This window comes from Paralichthys olivaceus, chromosome 6 (genome assembly GCF_024713975.1).
Source record: "Paralichthys olivaceus isolate ysfri-2021 chromosome 6, ASM2471397v2, whole genome shotgun sequence".
Classification (NCBI taxonomy): domain Eukaryota; kingdom Metazoa; phylum Chordata; class Actinopteri; order Pleuronectiformes; family Paralichthyidae; genus Paralichthys; species Paralichthys olivaceus.
In genome coordinates, this window is record NC_091098.1 from 4,392,804 (window position 1) to 4,404,678 (window position 11,875).

The following is an 11,875-nucleotide window of genomic DNA, read 5'->3' on the forward strand; positions in this document are numbered from 1 at the left end:
TGTTCTAATCCTGCCTGTTTGTGATGTTCTGTTCTCTTGTAAATGCTCCGGAGCTACTTCAGAATTATTCCATGTAATTAGTGAGTCCTCCTCAAACAGTTCTAAAATATACTGTCACTTTTTATTTTTTGTGTGCAGGGCTTTTTTAGTGTGAAATTAGAAAATGTTGCATTAATCCTACCTGGTTTATCAGCAAGGAAGATTTTATAGTCATTGTTTTTTCATAAAATGAAAGCAGTGTTATTTTTTCATTTATTGCATGTTGGCTATTTCAGAGCAATTGACACAATACACTCTGTAATTCTTCTCAATATAAAGCATTGTATCAATAGAACACTGTGCCTTTACTTTGTAGACAAATTGCTAAAGAGGAAGTTATTCTATGAATGTTGTTTTGGCGGAGATCAGTACCTGAGACACTGCACTTCCTCAGACTCAGATACACATACATGAAGTGTGAAGCCAGTTAGATAAATAGTTTTGTGAGATATGCAGTCGCACACACAAACAGACATGCAGTGAGACGTTTGTGGAATTAGTAGGGAGATTACAGGGTGTGAGTGAAGAACTGAAGAACATGAAATAAATCCATAATCACCTGTCAAAAATCTCCTTGCAGACGATTTCCATCAGTCATATATGGATGATTTGTTTTTTAAAAGTCTCACCCTGTTCTACTCTCCATAGCACTCAGAGGAAGAGATTATTAGCTGATTGTAGTGCAGATTGAAACATTGCAGGCCACAGCTGGTGAGATGAGAGGGGAGAGCTCTCCTTCTCCTTTCCTCCTCTCCTCTCCTTTCCTCTCCTTCCCTCTTCTTTTTCTCCCTCCCCATCAGCTCTGCATGAATATATCATCAGGAGGCATTGGCTTACAGCAACAGGATGGTGTTGAGATGCAGTTGCATCACCTCTCCCGTTTTCTTTCATCCTTTCATCCCTCCATCCCACACACTTTTCATGTTGTTATTGAATTTGGCTGGCTGCCAGTTCCCTGGATTACTTCTCCACCAGGTAGCCTTTTTTCATTATCTGCCGGACAGATCTCTCACTCTCCTTCTCCACCCACCACTCTTTTTTCATTTTCTGTTCACATCTCTTTATACTTTCTTTTATCTTCTTGTCTTCCTCCCTATGCAAGTATCACTGCTTCCCTCTGCCTCTCTGTCTATACCCCTCTATCACTCTATCATTCACTCCCTCTCTCCCCTCTCTGTGCACAGGAGGTGTAATTGGAGCACCACTTTCCCCCATATTGTGATTTTTAAAAGCCTTTTTGCCTCACAGAGGAGAGAAAGTGACTGCTTCATCCTTTTTCGATTTCCTGACATGGTTTTAGGAAGATAAAAAGTGAAGATTAATGTCTCTGGCAGCAGAGCAGAGTAGGGTGTTATTCAGTGAGGCACTGATCCAAGAGCAGGCCTTAGTGGCACAGTGTTACAACATAGAGCAACCGACGACTGATCTGGAATCAGAATCGAAGCCAGTTTAAATCCAATATTGAAACATTGGAACACTGAGCTCATCAACCAGGGACGTTTCTGGGAAATGTTCCCATGTTCTCTCCTCCTCCTTCTAGCCCTTTGATTTTTCTGGCCCTTGACCAGCCCGTACGAGCGCCATTTTAGATGAATGCTGAAAACATGGCTCATCATACCCCCTCTGTATGTGTTCATCTGCCAGCACTATGATAGACCATGGAGAGATGAACCATGGTGTTGGTGCTGTTGGCAAAGTTTTACATTAACTATCATTAATGACATGCTTGAGCAGCGAAGGTGGTGCTGAGCTCGAACATGTTGCACTCACACTGGCGTATGACTGTGCCAGTGCTCGTTTTGGTTACAAGCTTGGGGGCAGTTTTACAAGCAGGTGAATGCGGGTGGGTGGAAATAGAAAGAAATCAATCATTTCATCATGTGAAAGTTTAGTTGTATCTGTATCTAAATTCATGCCTGAGTGCGCCTGTGGGTTATGTGACCTTATGATTCAGAAAAAAGAAAAATGTAGGTATGTTAATGTATGTGTAGCACCACCACATGATTTGCCGGAGAGGGTGATTCAATTAATTACAATTATCATCATGCAGAGATGATACATAGTGTATATGAGGCTCCTTCTTACACACATTTACCAGAGGAAAGTGAGTTGCATTTAATTACTACTATTGTATTAATTTTCTCCCTAAGTTTTATATATTAAATCAATACATTACATTATTCATTATTCACTCACAAGAGTGAATATATAGATGAACATGTGATTTGTGAAAGAACACAGTGAATTATATAAACTCACATCATTATAATAAAAAGTAATTTTATTATTTTTATTTTCCTAAGAATGATAAGTTGGACCTGGTGAGTTGCCATCAGATTAAGTGCCCTCACCTTAGTCAGCAACAACAAGGGTAAAGTGGAGATCTTGGTGGCCTAACTGAGACTTGTGCTTTGCTGCTATTTAAGACAAAAATGCGAAAAATAAATAACCTTTAAAAATGTGAAAGTTACACATCCATCATACCAAGCCAGCTAAATAGGAAGGTTGGCACCTGTGACTAACCAGTTATGGTTAATAACGTTAATTTAGAAGAAGTAACCTTTTTGATCCATGATGAGTACTTGTATGGGAAACTAATAATGTTATGATGCACCCAAGTTAAGAATATCCTGTGTTGTCTCTCCAGGAAATGGACATTGAGGTGGATGAGAATGGCACCCTGGATCTGAGTATGAAGAAGCCCTTTAAACGAGAGGGCAGTCTGTCCGCCACCAGTCCCGGGGTTCGCTCCCCGGACCCTTCTTCCTCCTCCTCTTCTTCGCTGCATCACGGTGGAAGTAGCGGGATGACATCACCCAACCTGCACGCCTACAAGCAGGAGGACTGGGAGGGACCTCTGGATTACACCAAACCCAACCGCCAAAGGGAGGAGGACGTGGACGAGGTCAGTACAATTATACTGAGCAGAAGTACAAGTTTCAAATGTAGTGTTTCCTCTCATATTAGACACAGAGGAAGTATTGCAGCATAAATAACAACAGACAAAATTGCCCCGCAGCTCTTTGAATACAAAACTCCTAATTGTTTACATCACTTTGTCTTTGTTTGATACCCTTGCCTTATTTCCTGTCCCCCTTTCCTCTTTCTATTACTCAGTTATTTCAGTGAAATGTTACTGTGCAGTGAAAACATTGCACTGTGTAACAGAGGTGGTGTGTCAGGTGCATTGCACCATCCTAGCTTTGGCATATGCTAATTTTTACTCCTTTGAACTTTTTCAAAAGAAATATAAAGGGCCTTGAATTTAAATTTTTTATGAGGCCATTCTGCATTTGGAAACATCACTTGTCTACAAAAGAATAAAAGGGGATCAGATCAGAGACTCGTGTGCACATTGCAGTTTGCAAAGTTTCTTCTTCTTGTAAACAAATGTGCAAACCGAAAGCCCAACACAACCCACACGACAGCACACCGGCGGATCGCAGTGGACTTTCCGGTGTTTTCTAATGTTCTGGGCATGTTTGGTCTTCATTTTTCAGATGGAGCACACTGGCCACTCATTCGTCTCCTCTGACCCAGAGGACTGCGACATGATGCAGGATTGTCTAGAGGAGAGGAAATACCCGGGAGAGGTCACAACCCCAAGCTTCAAGGTCAAGTTCCAGCCCAAGGACAGCAAGAAGGAGCTGCTCTCGTAAGTAGCAAGACCCAACAAGAAAAAACAAGTCTACTGCCACGCTCACGGCTCTGCGCTTTGAGCTAAACACCCTCACAATGACAGGCTGCATATAAAGATGGATGATATGACAGCTCCCAAAAAGTGAAACCAAATCCTCTCGATTGCCCCCTTGATGTTGACTGCAGTATGAGTCATAAACTTTGCTTCCTCCATATTTTGGGAAAGTTCAAATACATTTGGATGGTTTCTGTCATTTTAGGTAGTTCTTATCACACTGGTCTTTGTCCAAGTGCTCGTTTTCCCAGTGAGTTTGGTCTGGTTTTTTGATGATATAAAAAACGGGTGAACGATATGATTGACAGCTGAGTCTGACTCCTGATTGGTTGATTGCGTGTATCGGCTGAACATTAATATCGTGGCTCCGTCCCTTGATCTCTACTGTGCAAAATCTGGCTTCAAATGACGTCATTGGCACAAGATGGCAGCATGTACTGTATATTTTGGCTTCAATTCAGGACAGTGGGGGGAAGTGGAGACACGTCGTCCATCTACAGTCTATGTTTCACCATCTGTTAGCATGCTAACATTAGCAGTCAGCACAAATTACTCCTTGATGTTAAGTATTTGGTCAGGAAGCCGACTACGGTAGAAACACTTAATATACTCTGTCTTTCTCACGCTCTCCAGGTGCCCTACACCTGGTTGTGATGGCAGTGGCCACATCACTGGAAACTATGCGTCTCACCGCAGGTATGCACCATTACAGACTTATTTCGGTGATACACTAAACTAGTGCTCTATATATTAACTCTGCTCTGCTGAGACTCCTGTGCACCTGAGTCCAAAGCGGGCGCACCACGACTAATTCAAATATTTTATTTGATCCTGACATGCCAGAGGCAATAATGTAGCGTGAGCCTGGGAAGCAAAGGCGGTCATTGACTTTGATATGCATCAGTAATTTACTTCTTGCTGTCTGTCCTCTTCTTCCTAAATGACCTTGGTATGCCTTGCATCCTTGATTTCTCTTCACTCATGTCTCCCCCCCTTCTTCTTTCAATCTGTCCACACTGGCTTTCCTCATCTCTTCCTGTTCTCTGCTCCCCTGTCCTCTTTCTTTTTCTCTCTCAGTCTGTCTGGGTGTCCTCTCGCTGATAAGAGCCTTCGGTCCCTCATGGCGGCCCACACCCCTGAACTCAAGTATGTCTGCTCTACACCTTCACTGCCTTTTCACTGCCACTTCACTGCACCGCTACTGACACTGTCCAGTGGCACAGCACTTTATTCTGCTGACGTTTACTTATCTTTTGTTGCTTGCTGCTGCCTCTGCTGCTGCTGCATCTGTCATGGTGTGGGTTTTTTTTCCTGCAGCTGGCTTGGCACTATGCTTGCTTTCACTTCAATCACTTCATAAATGCAAAAAAATGGAAGTGCAATTCTGTTGTACATGTAGCTCTTTACTAGACACTAGGCTTTTCACTGCTCACAATAGACAGATATAAGATGTGTCTCAATGGCAAAGAGCCTGAAAAGAAGAAAGAATCAAAACAAACGACCGTACGTGTGGATGGAAAAAAAAAGAATTAAATAACGACAATTTCTCTCATCTATATAATTTATTTTCACAAGATACTCCAATATGAAACATATTCTATTTTTTTTGTTAACCCTGCATTAAATGTTAAATCACAATTCTCTTTCCCAGATGCCCCACTCCAGGATGTGACGGCTCAGGTCACATCACAGGAAACTACTCCTCCCACAGAAGGTAACAAACAGAAAACACCCACATGCACACACAAAGACGCATACACATGGACGCACATACACACACTCAGTCAGAGAGGCCTAGCGACAGTTCATGGTAGAATTAGACAGGGACCACATACTCACACATTTCCACACCATTCCATGATCCTATTTTCCGACCATTTTAGGCGTTTTTGAGTGGATTTGGTTTGTAATTTCGTAATTTTTTACAGTCTCTGTAAAATTATTCTTCCTGATAATGTTCTCTGCGTTTATCAAGCAATCACTTCACCAGACCTTTTTTCAGCCCTATGTTATCAACTCCATACTTTCTGTTTTCAGTATCTCTGGGTGCCCGCGTGCCAAGAAAAGTGGAATTAAAACTCCTACCAAGGACAACCAGGAGGACTCCGAGCTTTTAAAGTTCGTACCGCTCAGAAAGCCATAATGTCTGCTTTTAGCGAGACTGACGGTAACAGTAAAATGCAATAAAAAACAAAGAAAGAGAGAGAGAGAGAGAGAGAGAGAGAGACAGAAAGGAAAGTCACTGTGAATCTTATGCACAGGTAGTGACCTGCCCCCGTAACTGAATCAAACATTCAGGCCCTTACTGATGGGAAAATACACTTATTTACAGCAGATACTGACTCTGAATCTAGTTCATGTTAGAGTATCACAGAGTACATAATCAATACATAAGAAATACATGGGCTTCATATTGCATTTGCACACAAACAGTTAATTCAACAGTGTGTTGATAACTGCATGTGCTAAACCTTAATAGCACTTTCATTATATAATTAATATTATTAGTAATATTATCTGTTGCATATATTATCTCCTAAAACCAGATGTTAGATAATGAATTTGGCCCAGTAGAGAAAAAATATATAACTTACTTGTTTATTCAAATATTTCATATTTCTCTACAGTTTTATATGTGTGGATTCCCTTTGTCTAACCCTTGTGCCTCTCGCTCTCTCTTTATTTCTTTTCCTTGCTGCAACTCTCTTCTTTTTCCCCATCCTTTCCTTTGCTCCTTGCAGATGCCCCGTGCCGGGTTGCGACAGCCTGGGCCACATAAGCGGGAAGTACGCCACACACCGCAGCGCCTATGGGTGTCCACTGGCAGCCCGCAGACAGAAGGAGGGTCTCTTGAACGGCACCCCCTTCAACTGGAAGGCCTTCAAGACAGAGGGGCCGACCTGTCCCACCCCAGGCTGTGATGGCTCTGGACACGCTAACGGAAGCTTCCTCACACACCGCAGGTAAGCTTCTCTTCTATATACAGGTCCTGCTGTGTTGCCATTAACAAGACTCCTCGATATGCCGCCTTCGCATGTTAACACCGAACCAGAAAAACATGTTGGCCCCCCATGTGTGACTTTTAGCATTCTGTCCTTCCATGCCGACTCTCCCATTTACACACATGTCATTTTGGCTCTGCGAGTAGCTCAGCTGTCTTGATTGAGGTGGAAACACATTGTATCCCCCATTCTGTGTTTTTAAGTTTTGCACAGAGCAGTGAGGCAGAATACAGTCTTAATACACATTGTTCATTGTGTTGGGTTTGGGTTGGGTTTCTGTGTAATTCTATGGAACAATCCTGCCCTATACAGGCTGAGTTACAGATAAAGATAAAGTGAAAGTTGTTGGTTGTGGGCCTGTTTCTGACTCTGAAATAGAAGATTGTGAAAATATGGTTTGACAGGAAAAAGGATGACTTAAAAAGTTTATTTAAGTCATCCATCTCACATGCATCTAATGGAACTCTTATTCAGTGCTGCTCACACTGGTCCACTGCAATATATGTGTGATATTGAGTATAGTATAGTGACCCCCTTCCTCCATGTGTCACTGTCTCAAGCCTCTCAGGATGCCCCCGAGCCTTGTACGCCAAGAAGAAGGCCAAGTTCCCCGGGGACGACTACCTGACCACCAAGTTCAGAGCCAGTGATGGTAAGTTGGACGTAATCAGTGTGTACAAGATTCTTGCATGGTTTCACTAACACATATAATGACCAGACACATTCTACTGTTTCTAGTCTTGGACAACGATGAGGACATCAAGCAACTCAACAAAGAGATTAACGACCTCAACGAATCCAACAATGAAATGGAGGCTGACATGGTCAACCTGCAGACTCAGGTGTGTGTAGTGTGTATTCACATTATGTGTCATATGTGCAACATAAAGTACTGAATTCAGTCAATTTGTTAAAGCTCACTTGATATATTTTTCATATATTACAAAGACAAATCGCTGAACATTTTCTGCTCTGAAATAAAAAGTTTAATATATTCTCAGTTCAATACACATTTAAGGATTTAGCCGCTACTATCTTACTTACCATCCAATATGACCAGTAGCTTATGATCGCTAATGTTAGCCAACCTTAAGTGCTGTGCATTTAAAATATCCCATCATTGCAACTTGTAGCCACAGTCGTAAACATAAATGAAGAAACTCCGTGAAAGATGAAGAACCAGCTGCCATCTCTCTCAGGCTCTAAAGCGGACAGACGCTATGATTTGACCTGGATTTTGATGCAATTTCTTAGTCGTAGGTTTTGAGGGTGGGACCAATTTTCAGCTTGGTTGTTTGCTGTGCAGTGTACAGGGAAGTGCAAGGAGCGACTGTCCTGTCAGAAATCTTCAGAATTTCCTTCTCCCTTGCTGCGTCCGTGCAAAATGCCAAAAAACAATATTAGTAAATGTAGATTATGGCTGGAAGCAATTGCAAATTGAGAGAAAAGAAGAAGGAGAGAAATGGTTTCTTACAGAACTGTAGCTAGTGATCAATTTACAATACTGCATCCTCAAATGTAGTTATCTTCCTTTCTGCAAAAAAAAAATATGCCCACATCTTCCAAACGTGTCCATAATCCGGCGCCTCTTTTTTGTACATTTCGGCACACAGAATGGCACTTATGATAAAGTCAGTGTGTTTGTCCCTTGTTAGCATTGTGAGCAAACAAACGTCCACTTCCTCTTTGACAAAAACACAAGTCCGGACCTGGCCCAGAGGAGCAGATGACATCGTGTAGTTTAAACAGTCTAAGACAATCGCACCATTAAGTGTGTGCACATAATTCCTAAAATTTGGCTTCGCATCTCAGACCATTTACTCGTCCAGTGTGAAGTGTAATTTAACAACTACATTTCTAAAGTTGCGGCGTGTACGGACAGCTTTAGGCCCTGAGCTCACTGAAGAGCTCACTAACATATATTTTATTTAGTTTTTAGCAAACATTATTCAAATAAGAGGAAACATTTGACAGCTGAGGACTATTTCCAGTTGTGGATACCTCTAGCCTGAAGTGGTAGCACAGGTAGTAATCCTGTGGCCCTGTTTTGCAGATCTCCTCGATGGAGAAGAACCTGAAGAGCATCGAGCACGAGAACAAGATGATTGAGGAGCAGAACGAGGCTCTCTTCATGGAGCTGTCTGGTCTCAGCCGCGCCCTGATCCGCAGCCTGGCGAACATCCGCCTGCCACACATGGTGAGTTGCTCTCCCCATTTTAACTGTTTGAATCTTTTGAGGTGATGCTCGTATGTTGAAAAGCGTGTAGGCGTGTGATTTCCTGGTATCCTCAGTTGAGATTGGTTGTCGTTTGCAACACAGCAGGAGCCAATCACAGAGCAGAACTTCAACAGCTACGTGAGCACCCTGACCGACATGTACACCAACAAGGACTGCTTCCAGAGCCCCGAGAACAAGGCTCTGCTGGAGAGCATCAACAAAGCTGTGAAGGGCATCAAAGTCTGAAACTCAAGACACACACACCACACGTACGGAGAAAAACGCAAACTGTCCTGAGGCGAAGGAGCGTGACGGAGAAGAAGATGGAGGGATGGAGAGATGTTGAAATACTCTTCAGTATAATGAAATATGATTCAAAAACAAAAAGGGAATTCAGGTTATCTAAATAAATGGCAACTTAAAAAAAAATCTACCCAGGGAGCACTCTCATAGAAGAAAAGTGACGCGGACCAAAATCCACACCATGCTGCTGCCGGGATTAGGAGGATGGAACAGATCCTTCAGTCAGAATGGATGGAAAAGAAGAATGAAGTTACTGGGGGGGTTTGTTATGCTGTATGTTTACCTGTTGTCTCTTTTGTGTCCTTACCTGGTTTTTTGGAGTTTTAACTGTTGCACAGCTGATCCGTTAATCGCACTTCACAGCTACAAAAAACGCAGCGTCGCTCACAGGAGCTCGGGGGACATGAAGAGGAGGACACACAGATGAGTTGAGCGTGAGGACTCTGTACCATCCTGCAGCTTTCTGTGCAGCAAGTGTGTTCTTTATCCGAGCTCTCTAATTCATGACCACACACACACACCCCAGCAATATGACGCACGCACCAAACTGACATTGTGATCGCGTTGTGGTGTTACCGGGGCAAAGACGTGAACAGGTCATGTCAACTCCGTTTAGCGGGAAATTCTTCAAGTAAGGTCATGAGACAGATCCAGGAACAGTGTCGGTTATTTAATTTTCAGCTCATATCATGTTTTAAAAAGCAGCAGATAAATGCTTTTTTTTCTTTTTATGTAAACTGAAACGATGATAGTAATAGTGTGCGCACATTTTAAATTCAGTTAGTCATATCAATAGTATTTATCAACTTAGGAATTGCACTTCATTTCAATTAATAGTTTTGTGGTACAATAATTATTGTTATATATGAATTATTTAAACCTGTGAGCATTTAAATTGTAACTTATTGCCATTTATGTTATTGAGGTTTATTTATTTGAAGCAATCTATTTATTATTAACTTGGTTTTGTAACAGACATAAAATTGCATCTTTACTGATTATGGTCAAAGCAATTTGCAGATGTCTTGCGTCAATATTTTAAGAATCTATATAGATAACTGACAAGGCATATTTTGTTTTGAGTACTTTTTAAAAAACCTTTTTAAGTGCAGATGTTTTATAACAGACAAAATCTTTTGATAATTTTACAAAAAAAAGTTATTTTTTTTATTTTTGGGTTCTTTGTTTTTCTCCCGTTACTTTGTGTTATTTCTGTTGCCACTACATTCAGAAACCCTCTGCTGAGAAAAAAGAAAAGAAAGTATGTATTTATTATTTATTTAATATGAAAGAAATTGACTGATATGGCTGTATATTTATTTTGTTATTTATGTGCGTGATGTGACGGTTGAGTGTGAGTAGTCTTAAAGATCCACTGCTAATATTTAAATAAAGAAACAAAATCAATACAAATACTGTTTGATTACTTAGGCTTATACCTAGAGACATACCAGCAGCTGATTGTAAGGACGAAAAAAATGACCCAACAAAAGCAATCACTGTTCTGTTGCTATTTGGTCTTTGTGTGTTTGCTTTTGTCAGGTTATATAAAACCAAGAAAAAAACTACAACAACAAAAAAATCCATAGATTTCAAAAATGTTACCTCTTTGAAGCGCTTTGTAGCAGCCAACACTGGCTCACCCAAAACCTCTGTAATGTACCATAGATGCTTAATTGATGCTTTTTGATTATTTTTTCTTATTTGTTATTTTCATCAATACAATGGTGCATATAGAGCTCTATTCCAGCAGTGTTTAAGGCTGGATCTATGGGTCTGAAACACACACACACACACACACACCGACGTATCCAATATACTGTAGGATGGCCTCCTTTGACAAACTTCTATCAGATAAACATACACACCCTTGTAGCCTTACTCTAGATTTTAATTTTTTGATGCACAAAGTGCCACTGAAAAAAAAAAGAAGAGAACTCACTTTCTTTCCTGATTCTTCGCATTTCTGCAATGTAACAATGTCTGGTCCCAGGGAGACCATGGCATCATGAGAGTGGTGATTGTTTCAGATGCCTTTATTTCTCTGCCAAGATGGCCATACGTACACTATATATACATTCTGTATAAATAGATTTTAAAGATGCTATATATATGAATATAAACATACATATATTTTTCCAGTGTAATTGTTGACTTGCTCTTCTTCTCTTGTATTACCTTGTCAAAAGGATCACTAGCTGTCTAGAAGAGATGTGACGCACGTTATCAAAAGGAGGCAGTTACACCTTATTTAATATCACTAAGACCTGCTCAACTGTGGCTTTAAACAAACCATTCAGACAAGCAGAAAGCAAAGTAGGTGTTGTTGATGATAGATTACAATACTTTGGAAGTGTTTTCCTTTTCCCCCCTTTTCCTTTATTTGTCTGTCCTTGATCCAGAAGTGTCAAAAAACATCTACTGTATGTTGTACTACTGAATCTGAGAAATGACTGTCAATTTGAAACTAGATGGTTGACTCTTTGTTCCTAAGTGTCATGTGAGTTCATGTATATTAAAAAATGCCTCTGAATAATGTTCTGCACATAGTGTTTGGCGACATTGTGCAGTTATTGTATTGTTAATGGTAAGGCCTGCTCAATATGAGCCTATTCTCTA

General features: G+C 41.0%; 1 protein-coding gene across 9 annotated transcripts in view; it reads left to right on the forward strand.

The window, feature by feature from the left end:
- myt1b (myelin transcription factor 1b) overlaps nucleotides 1-9,696 on the forward strand; it is a 106,888-nt gene extending 97,192 nt beyond the window's left edge. For 5 of the 9 annotated variants that reach the window (XM_069526566.1, XM_069526568.1, XM_020089215.2 and 2 more), the window contains 11 exons: nucleotides 2,687-2,944; nucleotides 3,540-3,694; nucleotides 4,367-4,429; nucleotides 4,811-4,879; nucleotides 5,385-5,447; nucleotides 5,771-5,851; nucleotides 6,475-6,696; nucleotides 7,296-7,387; nucleotides 7,474-7,577; nucleotides 8,789-8,932; nucleotides 9,056-9,696. In XM_069526566.1, the coding sequence (XP_069382667.1) occupies nucleotides 2,687-2,944; nucleotides 3,540-3,694; nucleotides 4,367-4,429; nucleotides 4,811-4,879; nucleotides 5,385-5,447; nucleotides 5,771-5,851; nucleotides 6,475-6,696; nucleotides 7,296-7,387; nucleotides 7,474-7,577; nucleotides 8,789-8,932; nucleotides 9,056-9,199 (1,395 nt within the window). In that variant the 3' untranslated portion in view covers nucleotides 9,200-9,696. The remainder of the gene's footprint in view (nucleotides 1-2,686; nucleotides 2,945-3,539; nucleotides 3,695-4,366; nucleotides 4,430-4,810; nucleotides 4,880-5,384; nucleotides 5,448-5,770; nucleotides 5,852-6,474; nucleotides 6,697-7,295; nucleotides 7,388-7,473; nucleotides 7,578-8,788; nucleotides 8,933-9,055) is intronic. The other 4 variants (XM_069526567.1, XM_069526569.1, XM_069526571.1 and 1 more) reach the window with 4 other exon arrangements.
- The last annotated feature ends 2,179 nt before the right edge of the window (nucleotides 9,697-11,875 follow it).